General features: G+C 36.7%; 1 protein-coding gene across 2 annotated transcripts; it reads right to left on the bottom strand.

Annotated features, from left to right (window-relative positions):
- Positions 1 to 11,128: 11,128 nt before the first annotated feature.
- On the bottom strand, positions 11,129 to 24,289 carry LOC149947483 (membralin). Of its 2 annotated transcripts, none has more exons than XM_090172154.1 (10): positions 24,122 to 24,289; positions 22,674 to 22,954; positions 22,008 to 22,617; positions 21,837 to 21,947; positions 21,541 to 21,764; positions 21,416 to 21,473; positions 20,874 to 20,957; positions 20,679 to 20,811; positions 13,753 to 13,852; positions 11,129 to 12,014 (listed from the first exon to the last, which is right to left on the bottom strand). In XM_090172154.1, the coding sequence occupies exons 2-10, from the start codon at positions 22,929 to 22,931 to the stop codon at positions 11,700 to 11,702; spliced, it is 1,893 nt and encodes a 630-aa protein (XP_090028280.1). In that variant the 5' UTR covers positions 22,932 to 22,954; positions 24,122 to 24,289; the 3' UTR covers positions 11,129 to 11,699. The 2 variants fall into 2 exon arrangements, with proteins under 2 accessions (XP_090028280.1, XP_090028281.1); XM_090172155.1 differs by lacking the exon at positions 24,122 to 24,289 and adding an exon at positions 23,378 to 23,483.
- Between the last annotated feature and the right edge of the window lie 1,597 nt (positions 24,290 to 25,886).

Below are 25,886 nucleotides of genomic sequence, written 5' to 3'. Positions count from 1 at the left end.
AAAGGGGTGGAAATTTAGTACAGTCGAAGTTAGGCCCGTGATGACAGATTTTCCAGCACTTAAAAAGCGATATAAAAGTCAGCCTTGTTTCTTACGATGGATAATTAAAATGATCGTGAGTTTAATGTGATTAGAAAATATCCGTGAAATGTTTCTAGTACCTTTTTAACATTGCGGAGATGTAAGGAGTTGGACACTTTTCCCCATAAGGGGTTTCTTATATACTTTTGGTTGTAGATTACTCAGTTATTTCGCTTATAAAAAGCGCAATACAAAAAGAGCGCCCATTACCTGTTATATTTTCTTCAGCCTGTCATTTACGAAATACTTAAAAAGAGGTTGTTTTCGAAAACCTCTGTTTATGGAAATCTAACTGTAAATAGCATAAATAGCGATTACGCTTGTTGGGGACGTTTGAAAATGAAAGTCAATTTTGTCGTTCTAGGTTCCCCAATATATAACGTTTACCCGTAATTTCGTTCACCAAAGATTGATAAAACGACATGAAAGGATGGGATAGAAAATGCGGTTAAATATTACAATGGACTTGGTACATTTATTATTTTTCCGTATATAAGCTTAAGGTCCTCGAGTATGCCGACCGTTGAGAAGATCTAGCGAGTTCGCACTTATTCTATGCTTTTACAAATTACGGCTAAACTAAGCTATTGATTTTGGCGCTGCCCTTAAGTGCGTTTCCATTATTTATAAGTTTAGCTATTGTTAGAGCTTCTATAATATAGAAGCTTGAATATTTTAAGGAAAAAACTCGGCGCGACTAATTTAACACTAATTCCTCTTTTAAATGCAAAATTTTACCAGGATTACGATATTGGTGGAAAAGAAAACTTCGAAATTCATTTCGGAGAAAGAAAAAAAGTGCGGGGGGTTCTTACCTCCCACGTACGAGAAAATCCTCTGCCAAGTTAATACAAAAGAGGTCAACCTGTTCGCCCTTTAGACTTAGTTCTAATTACATTACTGGAACTTCCTCCCTAAGAAAGAAAAAACGGTTGTTTAAGCCTTTGCTGACTTTTTTTCCACGCGTACAGACTTTTACACTGAATTCTGATCGGAGCTTATGGAATTGTTCAGTCAGATTAGTGTACGAAAAAAAATTCAGGGATCTGAGAAAAGACGGAGTTTATCAGAATAGTAACCGGGGTTGATGTAATTGAAATACTTGTATGATTTTACGTCGGTTTAAGAAACAAATTAAGTTTATGAAAATAACGCAGTCATTCACCGAAGGTGGTTTCAGACTGAGCCCTGGTGGAACTACGTGCAAACTCATATCCGAGGGGCAGGTCACTTCCTTGATTAACGACGCACCACTCAAAAGATTAAATCCGATTAAACTCAATTTAATCACGATTAAGTTGATTAAATCACGTTTACTCATGATTAGAATGTTTAAATCTGATTTAATCATGATTAAATCTGATTTAATCATGATTAAATCTGTTTAAAATGATTAAATCCTGATTAAAAATTTTTATCGTGATTAATATGATTAAATCGTACTTAAGTTTTGATTTTAATCATAAATTCTCGATTCGACCGATTATATTGATTAAATCGTGATTAAAATGATTAAATCTAATTACAATGATTAAATCTAATTAAAAAGATTAGATCATGATTAGAATGATTAAATCTCGTTTAAATGATTAAATCCTGATTAAAAATATTAGATCATGATTAGAATGATTAAATCTCGTTTAAATCGTGATTAGATTTTTGAATCTTGATTACTCTGATTTAATCACGACTACCCTGATTTAATCATTTTACTATGATTAAGACGCACCCAAAATGGAAGTGACCTGCCCCTCGCCCATATCTAATCAGTCATGCTGTTACATGACGTTGAGACTCCGACGTATCTACTTAAAATAATCTTGCTCCATCGAATACGAACAAAGGAGAGGATGGGGCAAAATCTGCCGAACCGAACGACTTGTTCGAGTCAATATTGAAACGTCACGAGAAAGAAAATAACTTAGGAACCCTCGGGTACACCTCTATAATCTTGTTAACCTCTATCTCCTTCTTAAACCATACGAAAGTTATTAAAAGAAGTTTTTTTCGATGTTGTTGCAAAAAAACCCTAGAAATTCAAACAAAATTTGTATTTCCGAGAAATTTATCTTACAAAATATATCGATTTTAGATATTAGACTTTGTTTCTGGATCTCATGAAATATTAGGTCTATGTAGTGAAACTAGGGTGCACCTTATGGTACAACGTCTAAAAGCCTTAAAATAAATGTATCGAAAAAATATGATTCACGTGAATAAATAACTACAAAAAATATAAAATTGGTTCGCGATCATTTCATGAAAGTTCTGAAACTATCAAGGTATGCTTCCGATTTACAAATATTTGCGGTGTATTGCAAATAATAATGATTATTTTCGATGGTTGTAGAACTATTCTATAAGGTTTCGAATGACGAGCCCACCGAAAAGTGGTGCCAATAAGTTATACTGCACCGACCCATAAAATCAGTTGGTTACGCAGAGGTCGTGAGTTCCATCCCCCATGGGTCAAGCGTTCAACCCTATTCCTTAATGCCACCTAGGAGGAACAAACACAGTACCCCACACAAGGAGAACGCAACCCGTCAAAAGTCGTGCATTTTCTTGGGTACAGTTTTCATTGGTTAGACGCTTTAACGCCTGCTGCCGTCGGTAGGGGAAAAATTCCACTTTTCCGTAAAATGTTCAGCGTAAAGGCTTGTCCAATCAAATTTGTACACAACACTGCGTTAGCGTGTTTAAAGGCTAGCTGCGTTATCCTTGTGTTTGTTGCTCCTAGTTGGCACAACGGAGGGGATCGTAAGATAGGACTAAAATCCTTTAGGCCTATAACGATTCGTGAGAAAGAAGCATTGATACATTTCTAATAAAAATTGGTTTTTTCTTTAAAGTTAACTAAAAAATTCGTTGCACCATTGTCAAATAGAACTACATCTCTGACGCTGAGCTAGGCCCCATTCTAGAGAGGATCAAGCTAACCTCTGGAGTGAAGTTCGGTCTGTACAATCTTGAGAATTACTCTCGGCCACCGAACTACCGCTGCATAAGCCAGAGTGGGCCTGATAATCATAGTACAGAGCCAATAGGCAACTCTTGGGCTAAGACCCCAGGTTATGCCTACAATACTCCTAAGTCTCCAAAAATAACATTTTAGCCTTTATGATACTAGAGTCAAGATGAGGCTTCCACGTAAGTTTGCTATTTAAAGTCACTCCGAGGTATTTAGCCTCGGTGGACTGAGATAAGATAGACCAAAAAGGGGAATATCATTGGACAAGTTTTGTACCCTTTTACGAGTAAAAGGGACAAGTATAGTCTCGTTTGTATTAAACGTGAGGTTGACTTCTTTGCACCAGCATTCCACTGTTACAAGAGAATTTCTCATAAGTTTAGTAAGGATTTATTGGGGGGAACCTCCCAGTTATGACGATAGCAATGTCATTCATATAGCCAAAGCAGCGGCAGCCATCTCTATCAAACCACCGCCGCGGTTCATCCACTACCAGGCACCGCAGCAGGGGAGATAAAACCAAACCTTGCGGGCAGCCACGACTAGTGGAGACCACGAGAGAGTCACCAAGCCGAGAAGACACTACTACCCGGACTGTTAGCATAGATTTGATCGAAAGACCCAGTGTGTCAATGATACCAAACCGTTTAGCAGCTTTCATTATAACTACACTAGAGACCTAGTCAAAGGCCACCTCAGTGTCCAGAAAAACAGCCAGAGCTATTTCCTTGAACTCGATCGCCCTCTCCAGGCAGTTACTAATACCGTGGAGGGCAGTTTCAGTAGATTTGCCTTTCTGATAGGCATACTGAGCATTAGAGAGTGTAAATTGTAACTGTCCACCAATTTTTCTAGAATTTTTAGAAAGAAGGAGGTCAGACTAATAGGCCTAAAAGCCTTAGTCTCGAGATAGTTAAACTTCTCAGGCTTGGGGATGAATACAACTTTGGAGAGTTTCCAAGGGACTGGTAATGTCGTAAGGCAATAAAAGTCTTATAAATTCTACAAAGCATAAGACTGAGAATATTAATACACTCCTGTAGGAGAATAGGGATAATCGCATCCTGACCGAGAGAGTTGTAGGGCTTAAAAGAGTTAATAGCCCACTTAAGCCCACAGTGGGTGACAATATCCTTGGCCTTCAACCAATCCTCCCTCTTCGCACGAGAAATTCTGGGAGGGAGGGTATCAGAGTCAGCAGTATCAGTGACCCTGGAATCTGGGAAGTGAATATCCAGCATATGTGCTAGAGTCTCCTTCCCAGATCTAGAAAAACTGACGTCCTTCAACTTTATAGTATCGAGATATTTAGTTTTTTCCTGTCCAAAGTTTGGCGGAGGTGGGGATATAAGAGATATTCTTACAGTTAAGGTGTGCTTAAAAACAACCCAATCGCTCGTCTTTTAACTTTATTGAATAGCTTAAGAGTAAGCTTGCGGAGCCTACTAATCACAGAATTCCACCAAGGAAATGGCCTTGGTTCGTTAGTGGACAGGTTTCACCTGACAGTTTTGGTGGTAAAAGTCGATAATGCCATGTTGCAATTGAACTCTAACACTGAAGACCGCCTAGGCTTATCTACCTTCAGGTGAAAACCTATGTATTCCTTGTAACCAGACCAATTGGTTCACCTGGGATTACGGATCTGAGTAACTCCCTGTTGGGGTGTTATCAGAACATTAAAGCTTATGTGTCTATCATCCGATAGAGATGGTTCATTGGTTACATGCCAGTTATTAACTAGGTCTGCGTTGTTACCACCCACTTCTATTTCAAGTAACCAAATTTGCTACATTGTTCCTGTTAAGAATATGAAGTTTAGTACTAACCAGATATTCTAAAAGTTCTTCAGCACGTTGCTGCAGTCACTACTGCCCCAGATGACGTGATGAGCGTTTGCGTCCAAGCCAATAATTAGCTTTACTCCCTATCTCTCAAGAATGGTTAACCAAATTGGTCACCTCGTCTGATGGTGGTGGAAGAACAGAACCATATTAGAAATATGCGTACGCTAAGGTGATATTTTCTTGCACATCCATCTTCTGGGAAGTACGTTTGGCCGCCGCAAAATCCCTAGAATAGTAGTTACGCACCATAATACAAGCTCCAGGTATAGCAAAGTTCAAGTTATAAAAAACATTACCCAGAATTCTACCTTTGCCAGTCCAGGGTTTCTGAATCAGTGCAACATCAATGCGCTCCTATGCAAACCTGCGGCAAAGTAATGCCTTGCAGTGATGGGTAAATATAGTGGTAGGTTAGCGTCACTGATCTAAACCAGTGGAGGGTGTGGAGACAGCACCGCTTCCACCAGCTTGATGAAGACTCCTGACACTAGCAGTTACACATTCGGATTGAGCAACCAAGGTGATGGTCAGAGAGATTGAAGCTCTGAAGCTCCTTGGTCAGTGTCCGCTAGAAGAAACGCCAGCCAAAGAGGCCACCTCCTCCATGACAGACACCTCCGAGTTTTCAGGCTCGTGGTTGTCAACAGGCACACGACCCAACACCGCCTCCGGCTCCTTGCTCGCCGTGACTGAGCTTGGATCCTGGAGCACCTTAAAGATACCCCTGTCAAGCCCAGTTCGGCTCGGAAACCTGCTACCTTTATGGCTTCATCGGATTCGCCATCTATCTGGAAAATCCAGCGAATAGCGGTAAGTTCTATCACGGAGCTGAGGAGCTTCCAACATTGCGTATTAAACGCACAGTTGAAAGGTTGAAGTCTACGCAAAAGGACCTTAGGATCCTTTGTCCAGACTTCCTTAGTACGGAAAGCGACCTTGAACGGCTTCGTGAGGTCACTGTTCTTGATAACCAAGAGCTTCGTGTCCCCAAGAACAAACTCATTTTGGTCGAATTTCGTCCTCAACCAAATACATGTGAAGTTAACCTTATATAGATATAAGCAAGAGCGCCCCCAACCAGCAGGTAATTCCAGAATCGAGGTACTGGTGCTATGAGAATTGGTCCCAGCGCGTTTCTTGAAATACTTTTAAATATTCTCCCCTCTTCATCTTTTTGTAGAGGAAGTGGATGTTATGGGTGCCTATAGGCTCCATCTTAATGGTTGGTGAAGGCTTACTAACTAGGATAGTAGTCTATAGGCACTTCTCTAATCAGCTTCCCATTCTCAACATGGGCTCTACTATTATGGTCCCTAGTTAACACTTTGCCAAACCATTCGACGTCACCTTTCCAAGTCGCATCAATTGGTCCAGTGATAAGTGTCTTGGCACCAAGGGTGAAATTGTTTGGTTCACCGATGGGTCCAAAACTAGCTCTGGTGTTGGTGAAGGAATGTACGGCCAGACCGGTAATTTTGGCTTTTATGAAAGCCTAAGCGTTTAAGCCAGTGTTTATCAGACATAAATTTCGGCCATTTGCTTCTGTGTCGACATTTGTCTTAAAAAGAATTAGCGCGGTAAGGTTATCCAGATTTTTTCGGATAGTCAGGCTTCCCTTAAAGCTCTTGGTCAGTGTCTCTTCTAAACTGGTCTATAACTGTTTGGACCTATGTCTACCCTTGGTAGGAATAACATGATCCAGCTCTTTAGGTCATCAGGGCTAAGAAATTGGTGGAGGCGAGGTTCTGTGGTCCTGAAACCGCTATCCCAATCCCCTCTAGCCTGATTCGAAATCTTATTTCAGATAACTTGGCTAAGCGTCAACTCAATCTTTGGGTTGAGACGAATGGTCAAAGGCAGACCAAGGAGCTTATTCCTGGCCTTTCTACATTTTTCTAAACACAAAGTCACTTCCCCAGAACACAACTTCATGGGCCCGTTAGCTCAGGTAGTCGTGCTAATAACGCGGAGGGCGTTAGTTCCATCCCCCCATGGGAAAACCGTGTAACCTCTCTTTTTGGGTGCTACTACATTTCGGCAAACCTAAATTAAAGGGAATATAACCTGCAAAGCAATCTTTACGGAAGACCCCTTCAATTTTTCAAATGTCCCTGTACAGTGGCGCCAAACATTTTTAAAGCCAAAGGCAAGAGCGGCCAGAGCTGCAAGCGTTGGTGTTCCACACCAAATACCTGAGGTTATATTCCCTTTAAGTCACTTCACTGGAAGATAATGGTATTTACACGATAAACCATGAAGGGCAGCACGTGCAACTAGTGAAATTCAAACGCCGTTGTGCCTCTCGCAAATTACATTCAATAATTCCAACTTATGAGTTGGAACGGTTATTTAGTACAAAACGAAATTGACGCCGAAAATTGAGCCGACAACTCAAGATTGGATCGTGCAATTACTATTGATAGAAAACGATAACGATAAATAAAAACGTTTTTTTTTAATTTAAAATTTTTATGGATTATTTCTCGTGAAGGAGGACATTTACTAGTGTAAAATTGAATGGCCGTGAACCCTGTCTTCAAGGTCATTCAAAAACTATCTTGAGAACCGTTGGGTTTACGGATTGGGTTGCTCGCCATACTATTAGCTCATAAAACTTTGATTTGACCAAATCTGACGAATCAGAAGCCGAGAATTGAAGCTTAATGAATTGAGTCTGATTTCTGTAAGATTGGTCGTCATTACGACATTTCAATAGAGCTCAAGCACGGTGGCATAATTGAACCGTTGTAAACTATTCAGTATTTATTTGATTTAGTCACATTAAAACTAATCAGATTATTTTATTATCAAACACTGAATTTGAAATTTGATCAAATCAAAGTTATTTGAACTAATAATATGGCGAGCAACAGCTTTCTAATTGGAACCAAATCCGTAAACCCAACGGCTCCCCTGCACGAGGAACGCTCCATATAAATTTTAAATTTAAAAATAAAAATGTTTTTCAGTTATTTATCATTTTTCGTTTTAGTGGATACCCTATAGCTAAAACATTATCAATTTTAAAAATTCGAAATTAACGGGGTTAAATTTGAAGTTTGTTTTCATGCAGGGAAAAGCGGGAGCAGTGTTTTTGAAGAAAGGAAAAAGGTCTAAGTTTTGTATAACCGCGAATGGAGGGTAGCAATAAAAGTATGGCCATTAAATACTCTGTTTCTATAATACTAACAAAATTCGGAACATTACAATTGGTATTACAGTACTACATCGAGCACATTGTCTTTATAATAAAGACCTTCGTTCCTGGTTGTAATTAGGGAATTATAATGATTGATGGAAACATCCGAGAAGCTGGGATCTGGGATAGAAATGAGGCAAATTAATGTCTTCAAAGTATGATTTTCTTTCCGGATTTAACTAATAGAGATACAAGGTACTGGTGTCCTTATATTTTCTAATTTGGACAAAGCCTGGTTAGTATACACTTTAAAAGTGCTGCGGAGACCATCAAATCTCCGTAACAGCAATAAAATTAACCTTTGTAGTGAAACCGAGCGAGTCGGACGTATCTGAGACAATTCATTTTGTTAATTTGTTTGTAGACCCATATGTAGCCTTGAGGCTACAGAGACTGGGGGAACTCTTAAGTGATAATAAAACACTCCCATACAGAACTTTTTTTATTTGGGTAGTTATTATTGTTAGAGTGGTAACTAGAATGCAGATACGTTTTCGCAAGCTGTGATATTTTTACTAAGGTTTCAGTGAAATGTTTTATTTGAAGTCAGTAAGTTAAGTTGGGTTGGCCCAGTGGCGTATAAAATGGTCACATTAGTGACCTAGATGTGAAGGTCTAGGAGATAAATCCAGAGAGGCTGGTGCATGATATCGATGGCGCCACAGGAATCGTGTTGCTGCTTTGGTGGAGAACGCACTTGAAGAAGCGGTAACTGTCTGCGTTGGAGGCTTGGATTCGTTAGCTCACTGCAGCTTGGTAAAGTGTTTGCTGCTTTTTAGTTCTATTTGGACGTGTTTGGGCACTGAAAATTATCCCCCTTCTCTATTCCAGTATTTGCCTTTACCACAGACTCGTTGTTGGAACGAGTTAAGTGAAGAAGTCATTGGTGAAAGTCGAAGTCTCTAATCTTTTCTCCAATAGTATAATAAAAGCTATCATACTATGTACGCGTGCGTGGTAAGTTTAACAATTTCGTGTTAAATACCAAATTGCAGATTCTCTCATACAGGATGCTTAAGTAAGGTTCACACTTACCCTTAAAATCACGTATTTTCAAAAGTAATCGGAATAAAATTCTAAATAATGTCAAATAATAATACTGTATGTATAGTAAACATGATCAACTAATTGTTTTGGGATATATTTGAGTATTTTCAAAATTATGGTCATAATTTGAAATGACGTTAAGCTTTGGCTATAAGCGAATCGGGGTGAAGCGATTTCACACCTGTGAACAAAGAATTATCGTCAGCGGTCAAAACTCGCATTCAAACCGATCTAAACTGGGTTTTAAGCTCTAGTGTAACCCTGGCTTTAGTTACCCAAATGCAAGCCATGTTAAAAAAAATATAGGTACAAAATGATGGGCTGACCACTCGGTATACAAGCCTGTTCGGTGCACAGATTTTTAGAAGTGGTGAGCCCCTTGTACCATTAATTAAAGACCAGATACAGACGTTACATACCTTTTTAAATACGGCTTGCCTACCATCTTGAATATAGCTGCGCGATACCGAGTACCCATCTATTCGAAAGTCACGTTGAATCTTGGTACCTTGATATTGGACCAGGAACTAACATATTTGGGATAACATTTCATAAATTCTTCCTGGGGAAATTCGTGCGGTCAGAAGAAGATAATACTCAATATTAAGAGTATGGAAAGCGATCCACTAGATACGACTAGTTTAAATTTTGGCGAACCCAGCTCATTGCTAGGGTTCTAATACCGCTAGAAGCGTATAAATTATATAATATTATTGAAAAACACTATCTGTATTATAATTTATTCCCGTGTAAAATCGCATTGAATATAATTTCCTCTTTAAAGGAGTAGGAACTTCCATATTTATGATGGATCAATGAATTTCATACACGTTTAACAAAAGCTATTGATGATTAGCGCTAGTTACTTTAAATCCCTTTAATACGCACGTCAATGGGTACAATCCTTTTTAGTTCATGAGCCTCTCGAAATACGATAATAATTATCAAATGTACGCATTGAATGTATTGGATTTGTTTTTATTCAATGTGTTTTTAAATAAATTAGAAAAACGTCATGATAAAAACCAGTGGTTTGGAAAAATGTTTCATAAAAAACTCCAGACTCAATGGGAATTTTAATAGGCCTTTGTTGGCGGGTAAAGAAATATTTAGGGGAGTAGCCGAGCAATTTACGTAATTATAAAACGTCTGATTTTTTGCCACGAGATAGGATTAAGCGTTCGTAAATTACGAGGTGGTTGTTAAGTTAATAAGAACCACCTATCAACTGCAATGCAAAGCATGGTAAAACATAATAAAAAGTGGGCCAAAAAGTTAAGCCCTATAAAATTTAAGCAACTTAATCTTACCAATAGGGTTTCTAGCACAAAAAAATACACGAAACTGGGACCAAATAGATCTAAAACTAATTAAAATAGCCAGAGTAAGAAGTTAATTTCTCATTTCAACAGACGTTTTCATTTAGTCCCGTCAAGTTGTTTTTATAATCTTCAGATGATTCTTCACGCATCTATTTAATTTAACGTCTTCGTGGGTGGGTACTGAGACTGGCCTAGACGGTAACTGCGCAAAAGGAACCAAAACCTTTCGGGCCTAAATAAAAATATGAACTTAAGCGATGATTAGGATTGAGCGAGAGAAGGCTGTCCCCTTCTATAGTTTGTCCCGCGTTTTAACGTGTCCAATTCAGCTGTTGACCAAATCCTAAGCTCGTGGCTTTAGATTACACGACCGTCGGGGTATGGTGCCGAATCAAATGGCGGAGAAGTAATTCCGTCTTGCCCGGGGTTCGCGGAGAGAGAGAGAGAGTCCACTATGGGTCAGCTAAGACCCTTGTCACATTAAGAACCGCTTAGCCTCCACCATATATATATAGCTATATCTATCTCCCCCAGCACGGAGGTCACCCCAACGCGGCTATAGTCAGTGCCTGAACTTGCTATTTATAAATCGATCACGTGGATCGAGAGTCGAGTTCCCACTCAAAATGTTGGAACCCGAGTTAAAATTAACAAGAGATGATTGAAAACGTAACATATTTTTTATTTAAAGTCCATTGTAGCCAACAATTTCATCGCGCTTTTGGAATACGCGGAAATCAAATTCTTAGTCAAAATAAGCCCAGTAATAAAGATACGAAGGGGAAGAATATAAACCGTTTCATTAAGAAAGTATAAGGAAGAAGGTAAATTCTACGGGGCATACTTTAAAAAATAAAATATTGACGTCTAAAAAAAATTTAGTTTTGGGGGGAACAATATTCGGTGGAGAAAGAAAGTTTACTACTGTAGAAAAACATCGCGAATTTCACCATTCACGACACATTTTTACATACTTTTCAGCGTCGCCAAAGAGCAACGCGGATACACGTAAAACTACGATACCTACCTACAAATTTTATTACAGTCTCTCTTTTATAGTTAATAATTTAATATAACGCTCTTAATATATAGTTTTTCTTACAAATATACCTAATTAAAGCGCGCACTTTCGAATAAAAAAATGGGCAGCTTTAATAAATAAAACTATTTCATTTTTTGTTTTGTTTAAACCTTGAGCCTTACTCTCAATGTATGTACAAGATTATTCGTTTTTAGGCCCGGTTTAAAGCGCCGCCAACGATTTCGCCGTTGGCTTCGTGATTGGGTCGAGGGTCGCTCGAAGGCGGATTAGCGTCGCCATTGTCCGAAGTGACGGCGTCATCGCGTCCGACGGAAGTAGCGACACCGTTGCGGGCGCCTGCGGCTGAATTGGGAGTTGGCACTGGCTCCGTCGATTGAGTTTCGCGATGCGGAGGGTTGCGGTTGGGAGACACGTTATTGTTTTCACTATCTTGATGCATACCTGCCTCCACTTGAGAGAGAATCGCTGGCAGTTCGTAATGATGGAAAAAATATACCATGGAATGCTGATTTCGAAAACAAATAAATAATACATTTATAGCACAAACTTTTTTCTAAATTAATTTTAAATAAATGTTCGAATTAATTCCAATAAAAAGTTCGAATTAATTCCAATAAAAAGTTCGAATTAATTCCAATAAAAAGTTCGAATTAATTCCAATAAAAAGTTCGAATTAATTCCAATAAAAAGTTCGAATTAATTCCAATAAAAAGTTCGAATTAATTCCAATAAAAAGTTCGAATTAATTCCAATAAAAAGTTCGAATTAATTCCAATAAAAAGTTCGAATTAATTCCAATAAAAAGTTCGAATTAATTCCAATAAAAAGTTCGAATTAATTCCAATAAAAAGTTCGAATTAATTCCAATAAAAAGTTCGAATTAATTCCAATAAAAAGTTCGAATTAATTCCAATAAAAAGTTCGAATTAATTCCAATAAAAAGTTCGAATTCCAATAAAAAGTTCGAATTCCAATAAAAAGTTCGAATTCCAATAAAAAGTTCGAATTCCAATAAAAAGTTCGAATTCCAATAAAAAGTTCGAATTCCAATAAAAAGTTCGAATTCCAATAAAAAGTTCGAATTCCAATAAAAAGTTCGAATTCCAATAAAAAGTTCGAATTCCAATAAAAAGTTCGAATTCCAATAAAAAGTTCGAATTCCAATAAAAAGTTCGAATTCCAATAAAAAGTTCGAATTCCAATAAAAAGTTCGAATTCCAATAAAAAGTTCGAATTCCAATAAAAAGTTCGAATTCCAATAAAAAGTTCGAATTCCAATTAAAAGTTCGAATTAATTCCAATTAAAAGTTCGAATTAATTCCAATTAAAAGTTCGAATTAATTCCAATTAAAAGTTCGAATTAATTCCAATTAAAAGTTCGAATTAATTCCAATTAAAAGTTCGAATTAATTCCAATTAAAAGTTCGAATTAATTCGAATCAATGTCAGAATTAATTCGAATCCATGTCAGAATTAATTCGAATCAATGTCAGAATTATTTCGAATCAATGTCGGAATTAATTCGAATCAAATATCAGAATTATTTCGAATCAAATGTCGGAATTAATTCGAATCAAATGTCGGAATTAATTCGAATCAAATGTCGGAATTAATGCGAATCAAATGTCGGAATTTATTCGAATCAAATGTCGGAATTTATTCGAATCAAATGTCGGAATTCGAATCAAATGTCGGAATTTATTCGAATCGAATGTCGGAATTTTTTCGAATCGAATGTCGGATTTATTCGAATTGAATGTCGGAATTAATTCGAATCGAATGTCGGAATTAATTCGAATCAAATGTCAGAATTTATTCGAATCAAATGTCAGAATTTATTCGAATCAAATGTCGGAATTTATTCGAATCAAATGTCGGAATTTATTCGAATCAAATGTCGGAATTTTTTCGAATCAAATGTCAGAATTTATTCGAATCAAATGTCGGAATTTATTTGAATCAAATGTCAGAATTAATTGAAATCCCATGTCCGAACTTATTCGAATCAAATGTCAGAATTAATTGAAATCCCATGTCCGAACTTATTCGAATCAAATGTCAGAATTAATTGAAATCCAACGTCCGAATATATTCGAATCAAATGTCAGAATTAATTGAAATCCAACGTCCGAATATATTCGAATCAATTACAACCCACAGCTCGCCGTCTGTCAAGCCACCACAACCTAATGAAAGTACTACTTTTTGGACGCGAAACTAAAAAGAAGGAAAATGTGTCTTACTTGAATAAAAAACCATGAAGTTAGAAGAGCAAGGCCACTGTACTGCCCATTGAAACGATAATCGTAAGCGTAGAAAGCAAAGTGATATAGGTAAAAGAACCTGTCAAATGAATATAAATTATTTCAACGTCACTAATTGTAACTACAATCTTTATTACTAGAAAATAATAATATAAAGACAATAAATAGATTGCGGGTCTGAACGACCAAAAAATATTGATTTTTGGGCCAATTTCGGTCTGACAAAAAGAGGGGAGGAGCGCGATATAGGCGGGGTCGAGTAATCCGTGGCCCTCCTGGGGTTCAGGGATCAACGCCGCCGCATCCATCCATATTAGAAGGCGATTGTTTAGGTCACCGACTTCTCGTTACGACTCGCCATTTACCAGGCGAAACTATAGGCCAAAATTAAAGATTAAAAACTTAACGTCGTCAATGTAAGCGATACGTTGACAACAGGGGATTTTCCCTGTAATATTGAACCTCGGTATTAATTAAAGTTACAGTCGAAGCTTAAACACAAACCAGGGTTCCTACAACTTTTGAAAAACCGATTTCTCTGATATTGCCAGGTTTTTTTACAGATATTTCCCTGGTATATCCAGACTTTTTACGGATATTTCCAGGCTTTCTTTTATGGATTTTTACGAATATTTCCCTGATATTTCCAGGTTTTTTTACGGATATTTCCCTGATATTTCCAGGTGTTTTTATAATTTTTTACGGATATTTCCCTGATATTTCCAGGTGTTTTTATAATTTTTTACGGATATTTCCCTCATATTTCCAAGTTTTTTTACAGATTTTTACGGATATTTCCCTGATATTTCCAGGTTTTTTTACGGATTTTTCCAGATTTTTACGGATATTTCCAGGTTTTTTTACAGATTTTTACGGATATTTCCAGGTTTTTTTTACAGATATTTCCCTGTCATTTCCAGGTTCAAAGCCACCTAATATTTTTATTTATTTTTGTTGAGAGCAAACTTACTCAAGCCTCACAAAGTTTGTTGAAATCCCTGAATTTTGCTAAAATTTTAAATATCCTTGAATTTTTAGTCAACAACTAAGTTTCCCTGATATTTCCAGGTTTCCCAGGTTTGTATGAACTTTGTTACCCCGCAAACAGAATGGGCGGACTTGGGAGTACCAAATTCCCCGAAATAATCAATAACAGTCGACATTTAACATTAGATGTTTAATATAACGAAGAATCGTAAGGAAAACCTCCTAAATATTCCGCAGCAAAATAAAACAGTTACAATCGTAATCAAGTTGTCAAGAACGCGCTATTCATCACCCAATTCGCGAATGAGCTCGGCCACATCAGCGACGGGCGCCGGGTTAACAATGAAAGCGTGAATCTTTCAAGGGATTCTCTCCTTTTAAGGCGACCAGTCCGTTTATTTCCCCGCCAATTGCTCTGTTTACTCACAGCAGCCCAGCCTTCCCACGGACCGTTGCCTGTCCGACTAGATTCCAGCGTGGCATTCCTCTGGAATGGAAGTTAAAACAAATGTTGCGGCAATGGCGTTTCCGCGGGGAAAGAATACCCCAGACAATCATTTGTTACCCCAAAAAGACAAGAAACGGCTAAATTGTTCGGATGGCGCAGTGACCGCTTTCGCCCGTGTTAGCGCGAGTGGATTGCTATTTCAAATATACATCTTTACAGAGTAGACCAAATAGAAGTGGTTGCAAAAAAAAGAAGCTTATTATTTTAATATTACGGAGCAAATCCTGCGGCAAAATCGGTCAATTTATTTCAGTTTGAGGATCGAAAACATAGTGCTCCTGTACGATGTCCCAGGCCATTTTTGTGGATTACCCTTTTGACAAATACCCCGGTATTATAGAACGTTGCAAAAGGCCGAACGAACATTACCGGCAGCAAGTTGAGAGATTTTAGAACGTTTACTAGAAAACATTTCTTTAAGCTCATTTTGTAACCCTTGGAGAAACTTGTTAAAATTTGGAAATAAATCACTTAGAAACCCAAAATTTAGCTAGAAACAATCATTCTAGTTAAAATAAAAGGTGAACTCTCTTTTTAAAAAGGCTTAATTTAACAAAGGTAATAGTGTCAGATAGCATATTTATAGCCTATTAGTGCAGTTTACCTCTAGTTTTGGTAATAATAATAATTTATTCGCACATTTTAAAGCTCTTTCATGTATCCAAAAATTGCAAAGGGAAACTTACAATACTTACGAAATTTACTTATAGGAATGTTTTCTACAAAATGTTTGAAAAATTCTGGATCTGCACTTGCTTATTTTGGACTACATAGCGTGTCAACATGCTCAAAAGTGGCCATTTTCGACACTTAAAACTACTAGTAGACGGTAATTAATGTAACTAATGATTTTAAATTATATTCAATGTAATAACTTTACTTAGGGCTATCAAATGAGATCAAAGAAACCTGTGGTGAAGCTGATTTCGCGGCTAGGGGACGTGCCTTCTCGATCTTTCCTTGATCTAAATATATAAATATTATTTGAACCTGACCATTATTTAATTTTAACCTAAAATGGGGCTCTTCTCATTCAACGTTCATTTATTTACCAAAATAGGGCTGTTTGCATTTCGCAGTCATTTATTTACCAAAATAGGGCTGTTTGCATTTCGAAGTCATTTATTTACCAAAATAGGGCTGTTTGCATTTCGCAATCATTTGTTTACCAAAATAGGGCTGTTTGCATTTCGCAATCATTTGTTTACCAAAATAGGGCTGTTTGCATTTCACAGTCATTTATTTACCAAAATAGGGCTGTTTGCATTTAGCAGTCATTTGTTTACCAAAATAGGGCTGTTTGCATTTCGCAGTCATTTGTTTACCAAAATAGGGCTGTTTGCATTTCACAGTCATTTGTTTACCAAAATAGGGCTGTTTGCATTTCGCAGTCATTTGTTTACCAAAATAGGGCTGTTTGCATTTCGCAGTCATTTGTTTACCAAAATAGGGCTGTTTGCATTTCGCAGTCATTTGTTTACCAAAATAGGGCTGTTTGCATTTCACAGTCATTTGTTTACCAAAATAGGGCTGTTTGCATTTCACAGTCATTTGTTTACCAAAATAGGGCTGTTTGCATTTCACAGTCATTTGTTTACCAAAATAGGGCTGTTTGCATTTCGAAGTCATTTATTTACCAAAATAGGGCTGTTTGCATTTCGCAGTCATTTGTTTACCAAAATAGGGCTGTTTTCATTTCGCAGTCATTTGTTCACCAAAATAGGGCTGTTTGCATTTCACAGTCATTTATTTACCAAAATAGGGCTGTTTGCATTTCACAGTCATTTATTTACCAAAATAGGGCTGTTTGCATTTCGCAGTCATTTATTTACCAAAATAGGGCTGTTTGCATTTCGCAGTCATTTATTTACCAAAATAGGGGTGTTTGCATTTCGCAGTCATTTGCATTACGCGTTCGTTTAAGAGGCGAAATAGGTCCTCGTCTCATTTCTCGTTCGTTTGAGAGCCGAAATAGGTGCTCGTCTCATTTCGCGTTCGTTTGAGAGCCGAAATAGGTGCTTGTCTCATTTCGCGTTCGTTTGAGAGCCGAAATAGCTGCTCGTCTCATTTCGCGTTCGTTTGAGAGCCGAAATAGGTGCTCGTCTCATTTCGCGTTCGTTTGAGAGCCGAAATAGGTGCTCGTCTCATTTCGCGTTCGTTTGAGAGCCGAAATAGGTGCTCGTCTCATTTCGCGTTCGATTGAGAGGCGAAATAGGTGCTCGTCTCATTTCGCGTTCGATTGAGAGGCGAAATAGCTGCTCGTCTCATTTCGCGCTCGTTTAAGAGGCGAAATAGCTGCTCGTCTCATTTCGCGTTCGTTTAAGAGGCGAAATCGGAGCTCGTCTTATTTCGCGTTTATTTGACAATATTTATTACATAAATAAAATAATGAACATTTACGAAAAAGGTTGCAGCGCTAAGCGTATTAAAAACGTACACGGTAGTTACAACAAGGAAGATGTTTCTCCGACAACATTAGGGAGTTTTCTAGTTTTGACTTAATAATGGTGCAGAGCATGCGTTGCGCTTAGTTAGTAGTTACCATGCTAACCAACTATAGATAAGACAACAGGCAAACTTTGATGACACGCTGACAGTGCTGTTCCCGCAACATCCAAATTGGCCGATGCAGTCCGATTTTACGGAGGTCACGTGTCAGAAGTGGGTAAGCGCTTTGTTACAAAACCATCAATCAGAAAGCTCTCAGAATTCGAATCTAGGGTACGGAGTTCTATATCATCTTTGGTGGAGTATAGAAACGTATTTGGTGAAATGCACCCACTTTCTTCAAAGTTTTTGGGCAGGGATTTAGAAAACTTATTAGTGAAAGTTCTAAAATGCCCTCAAGAAAAGTGGACGTGGAACCACCTAGGTCTTGCCTCTATTTATGAAATTAAATGTTTATTTTTAACGAGGCTGCTTCGCCATCCTAAAAGCGTGCTCATTAAAATATTGTTTATCTATCACTAATAAGTATTTTACAAAATAGCTATTCATAGTCTCTTAGCCTTTGGAGCAGTGTACCCAAAATTTAAATTGAGACACTTTGGATCCAAAAGTGATTTCTTAAAGGATTGTAGATAACGATGTTCTATTTGCCCAAGGGAGTTTGAACAGAAAATTTGACACTTATGGTTATAAACATTGCACTTTATGTTACGTTAATACTATTTTCATTAATTTTTTGTTAAGTGCGATTTACACAAGTACCAAACTGTAATTTTTCCTATAAAGTTCGAAGTGGCTGCAGTGGGAGCTGCTTCACTCATTCCACTCAAACGTTTTATGTGAGCCACTAAAGGTCGCACATAAAGACTATGGTTTCAGTATTATTATTATAGCTGTAAGTAGGAAAATTACCAGTCTTTTTTTCCGGAAAAATTTCCGTATTTTGCCCAAAAAAAGGTTTTCAAACCATGATTAGCTTAATATTGTTCACCAATTTAAATTTTGCGGCATTTTGGCTTTATTTTTTGAAATTCAAAAGTAAAACTAAACCTCGAGACTAGTCTAGAATAAAAACCCTTAAAAAGTAATATAAGTTTCAATTTTTCTGATTATTTTGGTGATTTTCTTTAGAAGAAAATTGCCAGATTTCATGGTGAGGGTAGATAAATGAAACCATAAGTGTGACACTTCCAATTCTTCACATGCAAAAGTTTTACTGAGAGCTTTTCACAAGACGGGCTTCGCCGCGGTTTTGCGTCCGCTTGTTAACGAGTCACAAGTAGCCTTTGACAGCGCCTTGCTAGGGGGAGATTTTCTTCTTGTGATGACATCCCTCCATTACTAACTCTCAGTAAAGTATTCCCCAAAGTGACTAACTTGTAGGGGGCGCTAGTTTAGAGTGACGTAGAAAGTGCATGGCTTGGAAAAATATAGACTTATGATGAAACCAATAAGACCATAAAAGGAAGTATCAATAAAAAAAATTAAGCATTAAATTAGCCTTTAAAAAATTAGCTTTTCGAGAGGACCAAGTCATCGAATTGACTTAAGGGAATGAAAAAATGCTTAGTAGTAACACAAGCTAAACTTCATAAAATTAAGTATCAAGACTTCCCCCATGTGTCACCATAGCTCATAGTGGGGGTGCTAAAATTTGTACAAATTTGTTCTGGCCCTTTATTGGATAAGCATAAGTGAGAGAATGAATAAAAGGAAAATTTTGCCACAAATCAGTCTAATCCAGATACTTTATTAGCAATACCCGGTTTAGAAATACTTTGTATAAGAACTTATGGTGCTATTGGGACACTACTGATAGAAAATCTACCATCATAGCCCTGGTTCAATTAACCTAATACAGGTCCTTAATAGAAATACTAATATTTCAGGGGTACCATCAAAATCTGTAAAATAATTAGGGGTAAAAGGAACTTTTCATGTGACTAATAAGGGCGCAATGGTAAACCAAATAAAAACACTGTTTGAACTTACAAGTTTAGCAGGGGCTAAAAAAGGATTTTTTAGAACAAACTGAACCCCCAAAATAAAATTTCAATGAGCTATAACAGCAGCTGAAATTCAGAATTTGTAACAGACGAATATTTAGTTAGTTCAGCAAAATTGGCTGCGTTTGTCGATATGTACCGGAAAGACTTCTTCATACTTTTTGCAATAAATTCACGATAAATAGCACTGCCCAAATCCGATTTTAGAACTGCCCACTATTTTAGGCATTAATTTTTCTAATATGTTAACGTCACTAGAGTATTTTATGTGGCACTTGAGCCATTTGTAAAATTTCTGAAGCCCCACTTAAAATTTCCGAAAAGCACCTCCTAAAATTACAAATTTTTCCAATTCACTTGGCGAAAAGTTTCTTCGAAATTAAAAATGGGCATCAAATATTTTATTTTTCCTAGTCAACCTCAATGTTTCAACTTAACAAACGTTTTTGGGAGGGCCCCCTCTCCCATATCACTCAATGGGATGCCCCTGACCAGTGCTTATGTCATAAGTGCCACCAGTTTTGAAATAATAGTGTGCCCACTAGATTTAATTGGTACCAAAAATTGCCCACTCAGACCCAGTTTGGGGCTCGGGCCACTGATTATAACTGGGCATTCTTGACTTTCTAGGTTGAGTCAGGGTCCATGAACTAAGTTATCTTAGTCTTAAGTATTTAAATATTGACTCCCAAAATTTGATTTAGTATTTAATTATCACAATAACTGAATTGTGTACTTTTGTAAATGGTCCTTAAACAAAAAGTTATAAACATATTTTAAACCAATGTTGGTTTTCCCAAATTATTGAAACTAAATCTACAATTTGGGATAGATTATGGACCTTGAAGAAAAATTATACTTTATGGTATTATGGGTTGCAGTTGGGAGCACTGAAATTGGGTCTTCCTTTTATAAGTTAGTCACCCCACGTCAAAATAAAAATAATAATCGCTTACCTAAGCCAATGTCTTTTTGTTATACTAGTATGGCAGCATATAGCATCAAATTGATCAGCAACCCAGACAATCAAAATTATGTAAAATGCTGTAGTAGTGTCATTGAAGAACTCTGACATGATTGCTTCCATGCCTAATATCCAAGTTTGTTCTTAGTTTGATAAATACAAATAAAAGTGGAAAAGTTATACTTACCAACAAGAGCAAGAATTACAGTGAGAAGAGGTGCCGTTGGAAAGCTAATAGTTACATTGAACTCTAGCATATGAAGAAGTTCAACTTTTAAAAAGGAAAAAATTACTTACAATTAGTTATACAACGAAACACAATCAAATGAAGAATATAGTGATCTGACTCGAGTATGGTTGTTATCAAACCATCTCGGCGAGAAGGTTTTTTTGATGACTTGACGTCAAACGCATCGGTGTTAACATTTATAGCCGCCATCTTTAAAAACAGCGCTGACTAAAATAACACCGTTCAGTAACTTCCTACGTCACTATGACGATGAGTGGTCATCAACCAAACATCAAGTAAAAACTGATTTTTCCCAGATTCCCGTTACTGAATGTACCCATAAAGATTCCAAAGAAGCAACACTTTAGTAGTTAGAAAACACCTAAAAATAAAAATTCCAAAAAAACCCCGAATCAACCCGGTTTTTCGGGGTTTTTTCTCTCCCCGACCCCGACTCAAATGACACCCCGTACGATCACTAGAAGAATATAAAATAATACCTATAAACATGAATATTTGATGATGCGAATATCTTAGAAGCATCGATATTGAGAGTGTCTAATAAAAATAAATTATTTTAAAAAAATGACACATTATTTCTGAAACCTCTAATAGCAAAACTTACAAAAACAAGCATAATGAATGCGGCTGGCACATAAGATGTCCTGGCCATCCACATACTAACAAAACGATAATGTTCACCAGTTACGACATTTCGAACGTAGCCTTTATGATCTTCTTTCTCAGCTAGCCCTTTCAAACTGGCCATAAGTACGTCGTCGTAACCTAGGAATTCGTCTAATAGGAAGCGGCTGAACCAGTCTCCGAAGCAGAGATCTTTAGATGGATCTGAAATAATTTAAATGTTAAAAAATAAATTATTAAGTTAAAATTAACTTCTAAGTAAAAGAATTGCGTTACCTAGAGTTATAACTTTTACAGGGATATTAAGTTTTTGTCTGGTGGTGGGGGAGAGCCTCAGGAATCCATATTCCAACGAATACTCTACAATATATTCATCCTGAGGCCATACTAAAATATAAACACCATATAACGCCTCCAAAAACAGTTTACTAATTAACTTTGATATACCAGCTCTAGCTAACATTTCCAGTTCCGGAATATTATCTTTTAGAGGATGAGGGTATCCATCTTGACCCGATTCAATATCGTTATTAACTTCGGAAACCTGACTACTATTGAAGGAGCTCAACTCCGAAGAGGGGGGCAGATCCGTAGTCACTGGGAGTATTTTACTGCCAGTTTCTAAACCATTAGCTTTAGGCTTCTTAACTTCAGTATCTGGCTTTAGATTATCCGTTATAGAGGGATCTTTTATATTGTCCCTAACTATGGTTTCCGTTACTTTGCTATTAGAAAGCTCATTGTTCTGTGACGTATTATTCTCATTTAAAAGAGGCAAGCCATTCTGATGGAAAAGCTCCTCCTTCGCACGCTCCTCACTAGCTACCAGTTGTTCATTAATTTCGTTGACGCTCTGTTCATAGATGTCGCCCGCATTTGTACCATCACTATTTACAGCACCATTGGAGGCCTTCAAAATGTCACTTCCACTTCTGACTATCTCAACGCGTAATATGCCTTCCCGTGGCCAATCTTGATGAACTTCGTCTAAACAGTTTATGGGTGTCCTAATAAAGACAGCGTGAATATAACCCAATATAAACAATGATAGAATGGCCTGAAATAAAAAGTTAAATTAAAACAAATATTTGTTAACAATTTATTGAAACATACTTTGAAAAGTACTATGACTTCAAACGCTCTCCGAAGAGGATAAGGAAAAGCTCTGGCATATGCCAAAGAAACACGCACAAAGAGAGCGTGAAATAATCTATCCCTAACATTGATCATTTGATTGTTGTTGTTATTGTTATTATTGTTGTTGTTGTTGTTGTTATTCTGGGCTCTGTTCCTTCCCAATGGAGGTATATGCGGAGGAGCATCATTGGCAGCAGCTGCTGGACCATCAGCATTTCCATTATTGGCTGACATGTTTTAATTTGCTATTTTGTCATCTACAAAAATACCAGTAACAAAAATTAAAAACTTAAAACCAATAGAGTAACAAAAAAAATTCCGCTACAGTGAAACTTCTTGAAATTAAAATTCTCACTCTCCTATTTTTTCTGGTACATTTATTTTACAAAGAGTTAAGTCATGATCTTAAAGGGGTCAAGTCTGAGAGTTTTAATACTACTTAAATATTATTTATTAAACTCCTTTGACGAGGAAAACTAGATATTGGGGCATTTGGTGTTATATGTATATATTGCCAAGCTTTCCATTGGCTGTGAAATTATAAGTTATTTTTTTAAAAATGTTTGAAACATTTATATGGAAAAAAACAAACTTTCAATACACTTTCAAAATAATAATGTAGTACTAAAGTATTAATTAAAATTTAAAAAGAGAGAAACTATTAATAATTTTTATAAAACCTTCCTGTAATGTCCTACTTTTAACCTTTAAGAGGTACAGAAACATCAATCCTTCTATCCAATCTTTTTAATAGTTACAACTCAAATACTCTAAATATATTTTATTATCTAAAGAGGAAAATCTTTAATTTCAAAGGGGAACTATTGCCATGATACTACATGGAAAAATCCAGTTACTACTTTAAATTGTCTTTATTTTTAATAGGTTGCTTAAATTAGCCTAAAATAATTAGCAATTCCTTAAAATAATAAAATGCCTTAAAAATATTGATAGGGCTATTGAAAAGGGAATAATTAATTATAGTCAAAAATAAAGTGCCCAAAAGGCTTTATTTCCCTTCAATGAAAACCATTTTGGTAGAATCTTTAACAACTGCACAATTTGGTATGAGGGAAATTTCTTAATATTTATAATTAGTAAAAGTAGGCTATTTTTTCAAATATTGACATAAATGATAAACATCTACTAAAACACCACTAAAGAAATAGGGTAATATGTCTCTTGGTAATATTTGGAATCAATGTGGGGAGTCCTTTTACTTATTTTTTAATTAAGAATTTGACTAATGGTATGTATTTGTGCACGGTTTGAGAGAAATATATCCTACATTACAAATTATATAAAATTTTTGGTTAGCTTACTACCCTATTTTCTCCTGTTACTATTTACTAACAATAATTTAGAAACCAAGGCCCAATTCACAGAATCACAAACAGGCTTCACTGACCATAGTTTATACTTACAAAGTAAACGATGCCAATTTAAATATCTCGACGAGATTCAATACATACATTTTTCAGTTTTGATATACTACAAAATAAAACTTTGATTTTTTTCTTCACGATAATAATAAGTTATTTCATAAATAAATACAGATTATGCAAGAGCTAGCTTAGGCTCAGCAAAAAAAAGTAAGTTAGGGTTGCCAAACTCGAAGAAAACATTTTTCCTTATTTTTCCGTTTGCAAAATAAAAGAGACAATATAAATTTTAAAACGATAAAGGTTACAATTTATTGCTGCAAGCTATAAGAAAATAAGTTTACCAAAAAAGTATCCTGACAACACAACAAATTGTCAAAATGATCTGAATTTAATTCTGTCTCTCCTAGCCCTATATAGGCCTTTAAAAAAATGCCGCTCTCTTTTCGGGCTATCAGCTAGGTGAATAAGTTTGTGTTCATTCCGTTCAGGCTTTCAGCTAAGTGACCATATTTCTGTTAATTACGCAACAAACGACATGCGAGTTTTAAATCTGCAAAAATACTAAAGAGGCAAAGACACATGTTGAAAGTTGGGGGGCCGAAAATTAACATTTTTACCTGGCAACTCAGCATTTGGACGGAACATCCGTTTCCTTACTTCCGCCTGTATATTTCAATGGCGGTCACGTGGTTCAAAACGTCACAAACAGGATGTTCCGTCCAGAGGTCTCACTTAAGCCTCGTCTGCGGCCCCTCTTTTGTTATGGGTCTATTCTTCAACTAATATTTTAATAATATGGGAATAATTTTTTTTAAACGCAATGTACATCATTTTTTTTACAAAACTTCTTTATATACGACATTTTTTGTGAAAATGAGTTCTCGTCGTTTTAAAGGGTCGGCCTCACAACGCCGAATTCTCCTTTCTCCGAATTCCCATATCACCGAATTCTCTTTTCTTCGAATTGATATAATTCCGTATTGCTTTTACTCCGAAAGTTCATATCTCCGAAGTCCCATTTCTCCGAAATGTATTTAGTGACTCACATCTCCGAATTCCCGTTTCTCCGAATTCCCATTTCTCCGAATTTCCATATCACCGAATTCCCCTTCCTCCGAATTCCCATATCACCGAATTCCCCTTTCTCCGAATTCCCATATCACCGAATTCCCTTTTCACCGAATTGACATATTCTTGCTTTTACTCTGAAAGCTCATATCACCGAAGTCCCATTTCTCCGAAATGTATTTAGTGTAACTAAATACAGAGCTAAACCTTCTACGTGTCACGCCCGCTTGTGGCTAAGGCAAGATTATTTAATTTAAGTAATCTTGACTAAAGTTTTCCCTTTATTTTAATTTTTGGTCGTAATTAAATATGATGTTTTATTACAGTATAAGAAAATTGTTTGGTAGCAAATTTTATTGTTACAATACAAATTCTATAATGTAGATGGCGTTGTGTTTTCCGTCCTCTGTCAGAAGGGGACAGAAGAATGAATTTTTAATATAGAAACACATATTAAGCTTTCAATATCCATGTCAGCTACAGTACACAATTAAATAAAAGCAGGAGCCGCGGAATTGGGGGGCAGGTAGGACCAAATGCACCCCCATTTTGCATGGTAATGTAGGGTTCTTTATGCTTTAGTCGTAGGAGGAGCTAGTCATGGAGTACTTCCGCGGTTACTGAATAAAACAACTTTCAAAAAAAATTCTTACAAAAAATGTCAACGTTTTGTAAGTAGAATATGTTAAGACAATATAAATTGCGGTAGATAAATAATTTTAAATAAAAAACACCA

The sequence above is a fragment of the Leiobunum rupestre genome, chromosome 4 (assembly GCF_980474605.1).
Source record: "Leiobunum rupestre chromosome 4, qqLeiRupe1.1.hap1, whole genome shotgun sequence".
Classification (NCBI taxonomy): Eukaryota; Metazoa; Arthropoda; class Arachnida; order Opiliones; family Sclerosomatidae; genus Leiobunum; species Leiobunum rupestre.
Note: the sequence above shows the minus strand (reverse complement) of the source record. Positions and strands in the feature narration are given on the sequence as shown.